The 14,382-nt window shown below is 32.5% G+C and overlaps 1 protein-coding gene across 3 annotated transcripts in view; it reads right to left on the bottom strand.

Moving 5' to 3' along the window:
* The window catches only part of LOC106672824 (pikachurin), a 181,625-nt gene that overhangs the window by 17,978 nt on the left and 149,265 nt on the right, over positions 1-14,382 (bottom strand). For 2 of the 3 annotated variants that reach the window (XM_014404561.2, XM_024226701.1), the window contains exon 2: positions 2,989-3,105. In XM_014404561.2, the coding sequence (XP_014260047.1) occupies positions 2,989-3,105 (117 nt within the window). Of the gene's footprint in view, positions 1-2,988; positions 3,106-6,358; positions 6,742-14,382 lie in introns of those variants that run through there. The other variant, XM_024226700.1, reaches the window with a different exon arrangement.

Raw genomic sequence — 14,382 nt, 5'->3', positions numbered from 1 at the left:
AGTAAAAGAAATTAACAAAAATGAACAACAGACGTACAAAGGGTAAAATGCAGAGTAGGAGTGGACCTCTACCTGCTAATACCAGCGGGCTGTCATATCGCCCAAATTATTGTTCTATAACACTTCGAGAGTCAATTAATCTGCCAAACCCTCTAAAAGATGTTCCATTACAAGTTGGCGGAGAGATAGATGCCCAGCTTATAACGGGTAACTAGAGAAATGCCACTTGGATTACGAATACTCGAAGAGGGATTGGGATTGGAGGTCTTATCCCGTTTCCCGATGTGGCACCCGTCCATTTCTCCCTGTCATCGTGTTCAAAAACAATTTGTATTGATCACAGTAACCGCATCAAACGCGATCGATAATTTTGACCACCGTTAATCCGTAAAACGACTGACATACTCGTACCCATGAGTCATCAAACAGTATAATGTGCAGTTTGGTTTAGATTATTTGGAGCTTTACTATACGTTTCGCGTATTCATATTGAAAATAATAAATATGTTAAAGAAAGTTGCACCCCTGAATTAGTTCAACCGTCTATCAGTGTTGGATAGTAAAGGAGCATAATTGCACCTTAGCACAATCCTTTGAACTAATAACTAAACTAAAACTAAAAACAACTTGGTTGCAACTGTATTCCAAGTGAGCTCCATGCAATACAATTTTTTGCACCGAAGTTGAGAAAAAAGAAATTTAAGGGTGCTCGGATCTACTTTCGGAAGTCAGAGCAATAAAAGCATTGAACGCGTATGCTTTTAGCTCCAAACTAGTCTTGGAGTGCCTAAATTTCCGAATGACTCTAGAAGAACACAACAAAGTAGCCTGGAGAAGGTTTAGAAGAAAACGAGCAGGCTGACCATCTCGTCAAATGGTCTTGGAACCCGAACTATAACTAGCCATACAAGAGTCACCATCAACACGTCAACACCATCTAAAAAAGATGGGCAAAGAAGGGAAAGAAACAATACCGACTATGACATTGGCCCCTGGATAGGCAGAAAAGCCCTCATGTATCAAGAGCTCGGTCGATGAAGAATCTGAATCGAAGAAGATGGATTATATTCATCCGCCTAAGAAGCCATGCGAGTTTGACTCATGGATACCTTTGGTCAAAGCTCTCGTAAGCGTAGAGAAAAATTGGGTACCAAAAATTGAAGTATTCTTCCTTGGCTCTATATAGAGAGCGCGCAGAAATGCTACCCGATTGCGCTTGAGCACATCATTATTTGGATCCCCTGTTCTGATTTTCGGAGGAAACAGGACTGTGTTATTGTATAATATATAATAAAGTAATAGTTAGATATCCCGTCGCGTTTTGTGCAGTTTGAGAGTGAATGTATGTATTAGCGTGAACGTGTATTGCGAAAGGGCGGAATATGAGAACCTCATTGACCATTAGATTAATTAAATAGTTTGTGTAAAGGTATTGGGTTGTCCGGAAAATAATGCAGGATTTTGGTATTAAACAAAAAAAAAGAAACTAGTTACTTTAAAGCAATGTTCTTTAATCAAAATAATTTCNTAATGAAAACTTAAAATCCTGCATTATTTTCCGGACAACCCAATAGATAGAGAAATATCGAGTACTCTACCAACCGAACATGAACCAGTGGTATGTAAATGGGAAAAATGTATTTAGGAGTGAAAGTGTTGTGGGTTTTGGTTTAAAAACTGCATACATTTGGCTTAATTTTCTAAAATTACATGTCCGGCATGTAGAGAAAAGTTGCTCGATGTTTTTCACTTAATTGAAAGGTGTTCCTTGGCTCCAAATAGAGCGAATAGGAAGCTAGTCGAAATGAGTATTCTGCCTGGCGCAGCGAGAATTGTGTCTCCTGTATAGATATTTTGAGGATACGGTTTTTTTTAAATTGTATAAAGTACTGATTTGAATGAGAATGAATGTATTTATTAGCGTGAATGTGTAGTGTAGAGAGCCGATAGTAGAATATTGATCACCCCATCTACTCTCAATTAGCATAGTTATATAGCGTGTGTAAAAGAGGATGGAGGAATATCGAGCACTCTCTACCAACCTAGTTGAGCCAATGGTGTGCAAAAGCATTTATTTTGGAGTGAGAGTGTGGGTTTGTTTTGGTTTAAAAACCGTGTACGTTTGGAGCTGAAATGACCGTTGTCAGTGCCTGTAGCCTAGCTTTTCCAAAAGTATGCGTCCGGCATGTAGAGAAAGATCGATTACTCTACCAAATTACTTGAGTCATATAGGAAAGAATGTATTTAGTTCTGACCCTGAGTTGAGTTTATCAGTAGTCAGTTTTAGCTCAAAACAAGTCTAGGAGTGCCTAAATTGTCTACTTTTCAGAGGAGAACACAAGTTTACCTTGAGATGGATTCCAGGACATAGAGGTACAGAAGGAAATTAAAAAGCTGACCAACTAACCAAAAAAGCTTCTCATCCATGGGACCGGAACAACCAGCCACATCGGAGAATATGCTAAATATGGGACGGAGAAAAGATTTGAGAAATAAACTCGAGCACTGGACGAAAGCACCAAGTATGAGGCGAGATAAGAGGTTGAGAAATCACCCCAAAAAGGTACTTGATTAAGAGAAACTAGAGACATCGACAATGTAAGCCACATACTCATGTCAACTTAAGGCAATTTTCATAATAAGAAAAGTGCGTACAGAGGCTTCGACGAAAGTGCTTAGTTTGCGAGAAAAAGCGTATGGTATGGTCTTAATCAAAGGGGTTCCACAATGGACCAAGGTTGCAGTGTTTGCGTACGTGTGATATGTTGAATTGTTTATGCCTGTTACGGTTGCAAGTGGGCGTTCTTTTCAAAACTCTCCATTAAATAACTTAAAATGCGAAGCAAACCGCATAATGTTTTGTCACAATTACAAGAGTTCAACCCTGTACAATTGAAGGTGAAAACTTCACTTGTATTTTACTTTTCATCAAATAAAAAACAAAACAATAATAACACGATTGACGAAGAAACACCCTCATCTTCTTACCTATGCAGGAGTAGCCATCGTGGTGTAACAAAAACCCCTGTTTGCAATCGCATTCGAACATGCCATCGTGCAATTCGTAGCACAGTTGTTCACAGGGGCTATCGTGTCCGCATCGACCTGGAAAAAATGTAATGATTTATATTTGAATTTTTAGGTTTTAATACGATTAAAATTGATGTATGAGCTGAATGGGGGCGAAGAACATTAGTCATAAACTAATCGATTGTTTCACATTCTCGAGCTCTCCAAGTATGTATAGCTATATAGTATAGCTTTTTGCCATCAAATTAACCATTTTTAAAAACATATTAGCCTTTTTTAAATTTCAATTTATCTGTTTATTACTTTAAATTAACTTTTTTAATTTCAAATTAACCCTTTCGTGAAGGCATTAAAAAACTTACAAGATGGTGTAAAATATAATCATGCAAAATAAAATTCCTATATTTGCAAATTTAAAAAAAAATGTAAAACGAGTTCTTATATAACATACCGCATGAAAATTGGTTACAATTAAAATAAAAAATATATAAAATTAAACATAAAAACAAATGGTTTTCTATCAATTAGACAATTTGTTTAAAATATAAACTCGGTTTATATTTCAGTTTTTGTAAAGAAATTTTTTTAGACGTTATATAAAAGAAAAATTCTTCATTTTTATATTTAATATCATGTAAATTTTAATTTTAATTCTTTGTCATATGATATTTTATATAAGAGTCGAATACGTATATTTTAAAAATCTCGGCTTAATAACAAAACAACCATTTCTTTTTATATTTAATTGTATAAACTTTTCATTTTAATTGTAATTAAAGTAATTTCTATTGCCTTAAAAAAGGGTTAATTTGAAATTAAAAATGGGTTAATTTGATATTAAAAAGGTAAATTTGGAGTTATAAAGGTTAGGTTTTTAGGAGTTATAATTAATTTCAAACGAAACAAGTTAATTTGAGGATAAAAAAAGGTTAATTTGATGTTACAAAAGGTTAATTTGACGGAAATAGCAATATATCTAAAATACCATATGAAAATTAGTTACAACTAAATTTTAAATTACATACAATTCAATATAAAAACAAACGTTTCTTCTCTTAATTCGAGATTTTTTAATTAATTTAGAAAATAACTATGTATTTAATATATAAAAATCTCGAATTAATAGAATAATCCTTTATTTCTATATTGAATTTTGATTGTAATTATTATTTTTATGATTTTCTAAGAGCCCAATTAGTTTATATTAAAAAAACTCCAATATTCATGAATTTTACTTTACATGGTTATAATTCATACCATCTTTTAAGTTTTTTTAATGCTTTATGAAGGGTTAATTTGAAATTAAAATGTGTTAGTTTGTAGCTAAAAAGTTTAATTTGAATTTAAAAATAGTTATTTAAAAAAAAACGTTAGGGTTGATCTTAAAATGTTTTTTTTTTAAATTTTGAAAAAAGTTAATATGAAGTTAAAAAGGGCTAATTTAAAAAAATGCACAATTTGAACTTAAAAATTTGTGATTTGAAATTAAAAAATGTTAATTTAAAGTTAAAAAGGTCTAATTTGAAATTAAAAAGGTTGATTTGAAAGTAAAAAAGAGATAATTTAAAAAGTGGTTAATTTGAAATTAAAATGTGTTAGTTTGTAGCTAAAAAGTTTAATTTGAATTTAAAAATAGTTATTTAAAAAAATCGTTAGAGTTGATCTTAAATTTTTTTTTTAATTTTGAAAAAGTTAATATGAAGTTGAAAAGGGCTAATTTAAAAAAATGCACAATTTGAACTTAAAAATTTGTGATTTGAAATTAAAAGATGTTAATTTAAAGTTAAAAAGGTCTAATTTGAAATTAAAAAGGCTCCTTTGAAAGTAAAAAAGAACTAATTTAAAAAGTGGGTAATTTGAAGTTAAAAAATTAAATTTAAAAGTAAAAAGTGTTAATTTAAAAAATGGTTAATTTGAATATAAAAAGAGTTAATTTGACGTAAAAAGCTACTTTGTTCTAAATTTAAATCTTCGGCAATGCTGGCAGCTTCTTACGTACAACAATTACGTTCGTAGTTGTGACAAAAATTTTCGAAGATTTTTCGTACACCAAAGAAATCATTAATTTTCATCTAACATTTGTCATTATATACTTATTGTTAAACCAATAAAACAATGTTTGCCTTACCAAATACGCCAATATATATAATTTTTTTTTTTTGAGTTTTAATAAAGTGGGTACTTGGGTAATGAAAATATCAAAGATGTTGACACAAATAAGCTAAAGGACGCAAAAAATGTTTCCATATCACAAAGCCACCAACATACTGTCAATTTATTAAATACACTCCCGGTCACACTATAAATCTCAATATTTGACCTTTACTCTATTTTTCACAATTGTTTAAAGTAATATCATTTATTATACGAGAGACATAGGAGATTAGTCATGTAATTTTTGATCACAAGGGCACAGAATTTCATATCTATACTGCGAAATAGGGAGTTGGGATTTAAGGAGTAGGGTTTTATGGCTTAAAGTTAATCTGACACGCGTGCTTGCTCTGGAAACTCAAAAGCATCCTTTCAGTTTTCTTAATACCTCATAATAATTTGGAACATCCTTCTCCCCCATCGACTATGGCAAAACGGAGGTTCCTCAAGGCAGCAACCTTGGTCCCATTCTCTATTCAGTATACACTTAGGACATCACTATTCACTTATACAGACGTCCATCCTTTCAGCAAACTTAGACCTAGTGGCCTTCAGAAACTATCTCTTCTGCTTGGAAGAATGGTTCTAGATATGGAGGATCAAACTCAACGAAAATCATAACAAATAGCATGAAATCTCCTCTCTCAGCAACCAATTTCGTTCGGTACTTGGGACTTTTCATCGGCTAAAGACTACTTAGAACTCCCACAATCGATTCAAAGGAATATAACTTAATAGTTGATATAACCTACTCGAAAGACTACTTGGCATCACACTGTAAAACAAACCTCTCATCTACACACCATTACTATAACCAATCTGGAATTAAACTGTGGGGCTTATTCAAGAGTTCCAACCTCCTAAGAATCCAGTCATTGCAAAATCTTTCGAACCATTTCCCAACCTTTCTTTGCACACGAACCATCAAATCCCATTCGTTCTCTAAACCCCTACAAAATCCATATAAATAGTTCCATAAAACCTTGGATCATCCCAATCCCATCCAGAACCCTTCTTGACAACCCTCCAAAGCGCCTAACACTCCAGTGGCCTCGCGATTTCTTTCCGTGAGGAAAATGAGTAGTGTCTGTTACTCTGACGCTCTTGTAACGTAATAATAATAAAAAAAATGTTTTTTGACATGTGACCAGACTTCTAGGTTTTAACCACTGACCTGATCGGCGTTGTCAATGATCCGGTTTAAGCTGTTTGAAATTATGGGCCAAAGAAATGGCTCGTTTTTTGACACAAATCTCTTGTCGTTCATTCCTCGTCATTCATCTTTATAAATTTTCCGATTAAATGCAAAGTATGCGGTAAACGTCGTTTTACAAGTGTCGGGACTTTCTTCCACAGCATCCTTAAGAATTTCGCCATCGATTGACGTTGAAGGTCTTCCCCTGGGTCGGTTTTTCCTAGGTCTCATCTCGACAAAGAAACTTTCCAAACCAGTATCTTTCGTCCGGATTCTCTCTATCAAAAGCTCGATTAATGTTCCGTGCGGCTTGGCAAAAGTCTGACCGGGTGGAAATCATAAAAAAATTCTCAAAACGCGACTTCCGTTGTCACTTTTAAAATTAAACTACAGCGTGAATGTCTGCTTGGAAAAAAACAAACATGTGTTTATTAGAGATTGTCAATATTTTCCCGTGAACGGACAGGGAACTCTTTAATCTCCTTTAAAGTGTTATAATAACAAATACGGGTGTTTCAAGTGCGAAAATCCGATAAAATAACAGAACCTAACAGGTCTTTTTTTCTCGTGAACTGTATATTGGAATAAAAAGATTCAGCCACATGGGTAAAGTTTTAATATATTTATTAGCAGATTTTTAACCGGAACTAGCAAACGTAATTGCCATAATGAAAATCTAGAGTGTTATGATGATAAAAGGAGTCACGCAGCAGTGACATTCTATAGCACTGAGTCAATCTTTTAACAGATCTCTCGGTGATAACCGCTCCAAACGACGTGCCGGATTTCCAGGAATGCTGGGACAAGAAAGCCTGGACAAGTGGATTGGGGGTGTAGGTTTAAATTTTTGAGAACGCTTTTCTTTCGTGATTTATTGCCAATTACAAGTAGGACGTGGAGGTCATTGTGGACAGTTTGAAACTTAAAAAGGAGAATTTACTATTTTCCGTAGTATTTTCGATTGCCCGGATCGCGCTTAGGAAGGAATTTATGTTCGAAGAATGCCTGTCGAAGCCATGAGAACAAAATTCAGATTAGGAAAATCTGGTATATAGTTTTATACGTCAAAATAATCCTTTTTTTCTTCAAATTAACTTTTCTTTAAATTCAACTTAATCTTTTTTTAATTTCAAATGAACCCTTTTTAATTTCAAATATCATTTTTTAACTTCCAATTAATCCAATTAATTTCAAGTAAACTTTTTCTTTCAAATATTAAAAAAATGGGAGATTATATATATAAAATAAAGCATTTTTATTATAATTTTCAATTTTTTTTATAAAATATACAATACCACATGCATATTCATTACCAGTAAATTGAAACGTTATTAACATAAAAAAAAAGAATTCTTCTATTTGTTCAAAATATTTTTTAAATAACCCATTATTGTATACACCAATTAGCTTATATTTTTAAAAATTTCGAATTATTAGAAGAAAAATTTGTTTTTATATTTAATTTCATATGCTTTTAAATCTAATTGTTATTTTAGATTAGAATCAAATTTATATATATTTTTAAATAGTAAAATTAAAAAAAAGAGTCCTTTATTGTTATGTTTATTAATTTTTATCGTATTTTTTATTTCTCCAGTCAAGATAGGATATTTTGACCATGCTGAAATACTTTTTGGCTGTATTATGTAAAAACTGATTAATTATGTAATTCAATCGTGTAATTTTATGTAATTAATTATATAAATTTACGTATAATATCAAAGGATTCCTCTAAATCTTACATTTAATTTTATATACCGTTTAATTTTAATTGTACTTAATTTTCATATGTTTTTCAAGGAGTCCAATTATGTTACAGTTAAAAAAATAGCAAATATATAGTCATTTTACTTTACATGCTTACATTTTGCTGGAGGACTTGTTTGAGAGCTTCTTAAAATTCGTTTCCAAAATCAAAATGGAAATTCCTGATTGATCCTCTGTTGTTATTACATACATATAACCCTAAATGTAACTGAAATGATTTAGTAATTTGTTGTCGTGTTATCTTAAAGTAATTTATTGATTAGTAGTTAATTTTGTCATCAGTTGTGAGTACATTGTTGTTTACTCAAAGTTAACAATATATTAGACTAATCATCACAATAGCTTATTATAAGAAAAATATGAAATCTACGTAAAAGACACATGTTAATTTAAAAAAAAGCGTATATTTCACGCCATCTGCTAAGTGTTTTTATTGTTTTTAAGAAATTGCTAGTAGATATAGAAATAGTAAATATTACAGTTAATTCGAAATTAAGAAGGGATCATTTGAAATGTGTAAATGTTTAATTTGAAGATAAATAGGTTTAATTTTTTAATTAAAAAAGGTTACTTTGTTGGTAAAAAGGGTTAATTCGATGGAAAAAACACTGCATATATAAATTGCTCAAAAATGAATAGGGATATTTGTAATTTATTCTTATTCTATTAATTTTAATTAAAGAGAATAATAATAATTATTATTTATTTTTGTTAGTTGGACAAAACAAAATAGAAAATGCAAACCCAAAGCAAGCAAATGTTAATCCTCATTTTTAATAACGGATTTAAATAACGGATAGTAAATGTGAAGATTACTCATCCTGTAAACTAACTCCTTTTCTCATCTTTTCTCCATTTTAATCCAGTTCTTTTCTCTTTAACCATGGAAAGACTTCATCTTGAACCAGAAGTTCGCAATATTATTGCGAGAATTGTTAATCGAAATCCTAAATGAAGTCAAGATGTTTTGGCAAGGCAATCAACACAAACGATTTATTATCCTTTGCCTGGGACGTTGGCCTCCCTATTTATTTTTGAGCAGTTTAGATGTAATATAAGTCATCGTCTATGAAAATTAATCAAGGATTGGAATTGAGATTGCTTTTGTTTATCAATTTTTGCAAAACTTGGTATTAATTATTGGGCTGTCCGGAAAATAATGAAGGTTTTCATGTTGTCTTTCATTTACTCTTCTATGTAATAAGCTGTTTCATTTGATGGATTATTCTTTTGTACGAATGTCAACACTTTTTAATCCTCTTCCAAACAAAAATGTTTGTTTGCCTCAGTAGCATTTCGTTACTCGGGAATAATTCAGTCTTTACTAAGATGCCAACGCGTGATTTTCACGTAATTTCGTTTTACGAATTTAAACTCGGTCGGAATGGTGCCCAAACGGTCAGAAACATTAATGACGTCTTGATTGCAGTGTGAGTGAGAGCACAGTTTATAGATGGTTCAAAAAATTTCGAGATGGAGACTTTAGCTTTGAAGACAGAGAAGGTCGGGTGAAGGTTTCTTCCCTAGATGATGCTGTTCTTCGAGCTTTGGTCGAAAAAAATCTCAGAACAACTGTTCGAAAACTTGCAGAGAATCTTTCAATTAGCAAATCGACCGTTGCTGACCATCTTAAGGTAATTGGAAATGTGAAAAAGCTGGATGTTGGGCTCCTCATGCGTTAAACGCCAAAAAAATCATAGTTATGAAGTGCAGCAATACTTCTTTGCTTTAACGGAAACGAACCAACTCTGGATGGAATTGTTTATTGTGATGAAAAGTAGATTCTCTACGATAATAGCACATATTCTGGACAGTGCTTGACAAAAGAGAAGCAGTGTCACATTTCCCAAAGCTCCCACTCATCAAAAACGGTGGTGGTGACTCTTTGGTGGGCTTCATTTGGGCAGATTTACTACAGCTTCTTGAATCCTGGCGAAACATTTAATGACGAATTGTATTGCTCGCCAACTGAAGTATTGCCCTAGGAATTGGCATTATTGAAGCTTTTGGTCAATCGGAAAACGCCGGTTCTGTTACAGGCAACGCGCCCTTGTATCACATGTGACAACACGAAAACTGTTTGATCTTGGTTATGAGCAGAGACCGGATTTTTATGCAGTAAAAATTGCCAAAATATGCCATAAAATATGCAGTTGAAAGCCCTGAAATATGCAATAATGTACAATATTATTACGTTAAAATATGCAAAATGTGCAGTAAACCAGTTTTTGTACTATCATAGTAACTTTAAACGAAAATATAGATAATTAAATGAAATAGATATTAAAAATTTTTTTACGAGGGTTTTTCAACTACGAGGCTATTTAAACCTCGAGGTGCCGGTGTTTTTGCAAAAAAAAGCTCATTTGTAAGTATTTCTGGTTCCAATGCGGGGCCGCTGGATTCGAACCCGGGACCTTTACCTTACCGTGATAAACGCCATGTCAACGCTACCGTTGCGGCCACCGACGCCCCCTAGAGTTTATTTCCATATAACAAAAATATTTTGTCCCTTACATAATTAAATTATATATTTTATACTAATTGAGTATAATTAATGTTACTAAACAAGTACTTCTCTAAATTGTTTTCCATGAAATAGTACCTACGGTCACTTACAATTTGTTAGAATATTGTTTGTGTTGTTTGTGTTTTTCCACGAGCACAATATTGTTAAATCTATATTATAACTCTATATTTAGACTAGGGATAAAAATAGATCAAATATTGTAACAGGATGTAATAGTGCCCCGCCACTTCCCCTGAAACTTAAAGGAATGTGTTCTATGTAAATTTATTACAAATAAATAAAATCTAATCTAATCTATTAGAATATTGAAATAAGACCTAAGAAATGGTTTTATATTCTTTGGTAGGTATTTCTAGAATCTTCTCTTTCAGTCGTTGCGGCCTGTTTCAGTTATCTTCGAATTTTAATTTTTACAACTTTTCATCAACTTGTTCTTTTTTTTACAGAACTTTTTTGTACTTCCCCCCTTAAACCAATATAGTTTTTTTAAATATTTTGCGCGATAAATGCGATAAAACTCCTTCAAATATGCAATATTGTTCAAATATGAAATTTTATGCAATATTCAATCAATTTCCTAGATACATGATTCGGATAATTGATTTCCTCGGTCGTATGTGGTGGCAAACAAAATATGCAACTGCATAAAAATCCCGTCTCTTGTTATGAGGTTCTGCCTCACCCTCCCTATTCTCCAGACCTCTAGCCTATAGACTACCACTTTTTCAGACACCTGGACAACGTTTTACATCAAAAGTCATTAGAAAATGTGTTTACAGAATTTTTTAATGATAAAAACCCCAAATTCTATTCAGCAGGTATAGAGAAGTTGCCATCACGATGGGTGAAGCGTATGAGGGATGAAGGAAATTTTAACTAATAAAAAATGTTGAAAATCATTTATTTAATTGTCTGCATTATTTTCCGGACCGCAAAACAGTTCATATCTTTGGCCATTTCCGGAAGGATTTTATAAATATATGTGTGGTGGTTAGTGACCGTTAATCGATAATTATTCAGAAATCGTGAGATGCGGTCGGGTGTGATGTAGGTTTCAGAAAAACATTTTCTTTATCGTGCCAACGTTTNGCACATTAAAGAAAATGTTTTTCTGAAACCTAAATCACACCAGACCGCATCTCACGATTTCTGAATAATTTATTAATATATCTAATTTCTGAAAGAAAAAAAAGGCTTCAGAGCATAACGCGAAAGCGCAAGTCTTAAAATCCATTCTAGACTAAAGCCCAAAAATGAATCAGATCGGATTGATTGAAATCCTGTTCGCCGCAAAATGGTAAGGGAAGGAAGTTAAACGTGTAATTCTATCATATTTCAACTGAATTATACGGTTTACATAAAGTCATTACTTAGCCGACTCCCCAGAGACCTATTGTTTCTAATATCCAGTCACCGTTCTGTAATGTTTCCAAATGACTATTTGAGTATAATTTGTCTTACGAAATTAGTCTTTAAGTGTTTAATATCTATATGAATCATTCCTTACACGAATTAGAGGAAGGGAATCAAATCCTGGTCTATATGGTACGCTTATTTAATTTAAAAAAAAATTGGCCACGATGGGAAACTTTAAGTTTATAAATCTTACAAATACGTAGAATTATTTGTCCGTATTGATCTAAACTAGTGCTTTTTCCGTCAAATTAACGAGTTTTAAATTCAAATGAACCTTTTTTTTAATTTCAAATTAACCAGGTCTTTAAAACAATAAAAAAGTTGTTGGGGGTCGGTATTCATTTTTTAAATATTTCGGTATTTTTAATTATGTAAAAGAAGAATTTTAATATTTATTTTTATATAACTTTTAATTTTAATTGTAATTAATGTTTATATAATCGTCTAGCTTTTCCATCAAATCAACCCTTTTTAGCAAATGTACCTTGTTTAATTTCGAATAAACCTTTTTAAGATGAAATGAACTTTTTTTTTTTTTTTTTTTTTTTTTTTTTTTTTTTTTTTTTTTTTTTTTTTTTTTTTTTTTTTTTTTTTTTTTTTTTTTTTTTTTTTTTTTTTTTTTTTTTTTTTTTTTTTTTTTTTTTTTTTTTTTTTTTTTTTTTTTTTTTTTTTTTTTTTTTTTTTTTTTTTTTTTTTTTTTTTTTTTTTNCAGAGAAATGTTTAGATTAAAAGATATCACGATTTTCCGACGCCAGGACGTGATATCTTTCAAAATCGATAAAAAGCGAAATTACTCTGAAATGGTTGAGAATCGGACCATGGACAATATGAACTTTTTTGTTCATTTTAGGGTGAAGAATCTACTGGAGAAGTTTGTAGCACGAGTAGCAATTCACCCTGTATATTACATATACACACCGACAGGCAAAAAAATCCACCCATTTGTAATATAACTTGATTTGTACATAGTTTTAAATATTATTACAAGTTTTACGTTTTTAACGTTTAATTATTGAATCTTTGTCTAAAAAAGTTAAAAAATGTAAATTGCTAAGGACAATGACACATAAAAAAGAGGAACAGATAAAATTTGTTTTAATTTTGTTTTAGATTTTTAATTAACATTTCAATATCGGGTATTTCCTCCTCTTGCCTTAATTACATCACGAAGACACCTCGGCATACTTTCTACCAGTCTGAAAATGTCACTTTGCTAGAGGTTAGCCAACTTCACGAAGAGTTCTTTCAAGATCGTGAGTTTAACGGGAAGTGATGTGCGTGCTCTTATTCGTCTTTTGAGGGTATCCCAGATATGTTCGATGGGGCTCAAGTCTGGCCAGGCTATGACCCTGATGTTATTCTGTTGAAGGTACATGTGACACACAGGTAGCGACATATGGGCGGGCATTATCGTGCATTAGAATAGGATTGTCGCTGATTTCATCGAGGTTAGGCAACGCATGATGTTCTAAAATACCATCCACATAGCGAGTGGCCGTCAAAAACGCTCCACAAACAACAACCAACTCTGTGCGACTCTCCATTGAAATTACCGCCCACACCATCACTGAGCTACGTTGAAAAGGTTGGCTCTGGAAAAAAGTGCAGGATTCGTACCTTTCATTTCGCCTTCTCCCCACTCTTTCATGTCCATCTGGAGATCGTATAGCGAATCTACAATCATCTGTAAAAAGTACAGGTCGTCCAAAGATCAATGGCTGTGTTCTCGAGCAAATGCGATCCGTGCAACTCTGTGTTCTGGTCAATTCTGGTCCTCTTACGGGGTGAAAAGCCATCAGTCCATGCTGATTTAATCTTCTTTGAGCAGTGCGTTCAGAAATTGCTGATGAATCGCTTGAACGGCGTCCAGAACCGGGCCTTGTACGGTTGGACCTAGTTTGTAGGACGGCTTGTAGCAATGTTGCAATGTTTCATAGGGAACTCCGATGGCAATAGCCGCATACCTGATGGAACGTCCATCATCAACAAGTGTCACACCACGCGCAACATCCTCAGCACTAAGTGGCAATGTTATGTATTGCATTATTGTAATATTGTAAATAAATGGAGTCTTGAATTAACAGTCAGACTGAAAGTACGGGATGAGAAGGGCCAAACTGTGTTTTCTGTTATTTAGTGTGATCTATATTTTTTTCATAAGAAAAGACGTTCCAGGCCTATTTTAATTTACCTTTTCAGAGTTAATTTATCTGGGATTTTTTGATAAATACTTATTTGTGATTTATTTTGGATTTTATTGTTAAAAACAAGAAAACGTTTATTTTATATT

The sequence above is a fragment of the Cimex lectularius genome, unplaced genomic scaffold (genome assembly GCF_000648675.2).
Source record: "Cimex lectularius strain Harlan isolate CLEC.00 unplaced genomic scaffold, Clec_2.1 scaffold4, whole genome shotgun sequence".
NCBI classification, from domain to species: domain Eukaryota; kingdom Metazoa; phylum Arthropoda; class Insecta; order Hemiptera; family Cimicidae; genus Cimex; species Cimex lectularius.
The sequence above is the reverse complement of the archived record's forward strand: the minus strand, read 5'-3'. Positions and strand labels throughout refer to the sequence as shown.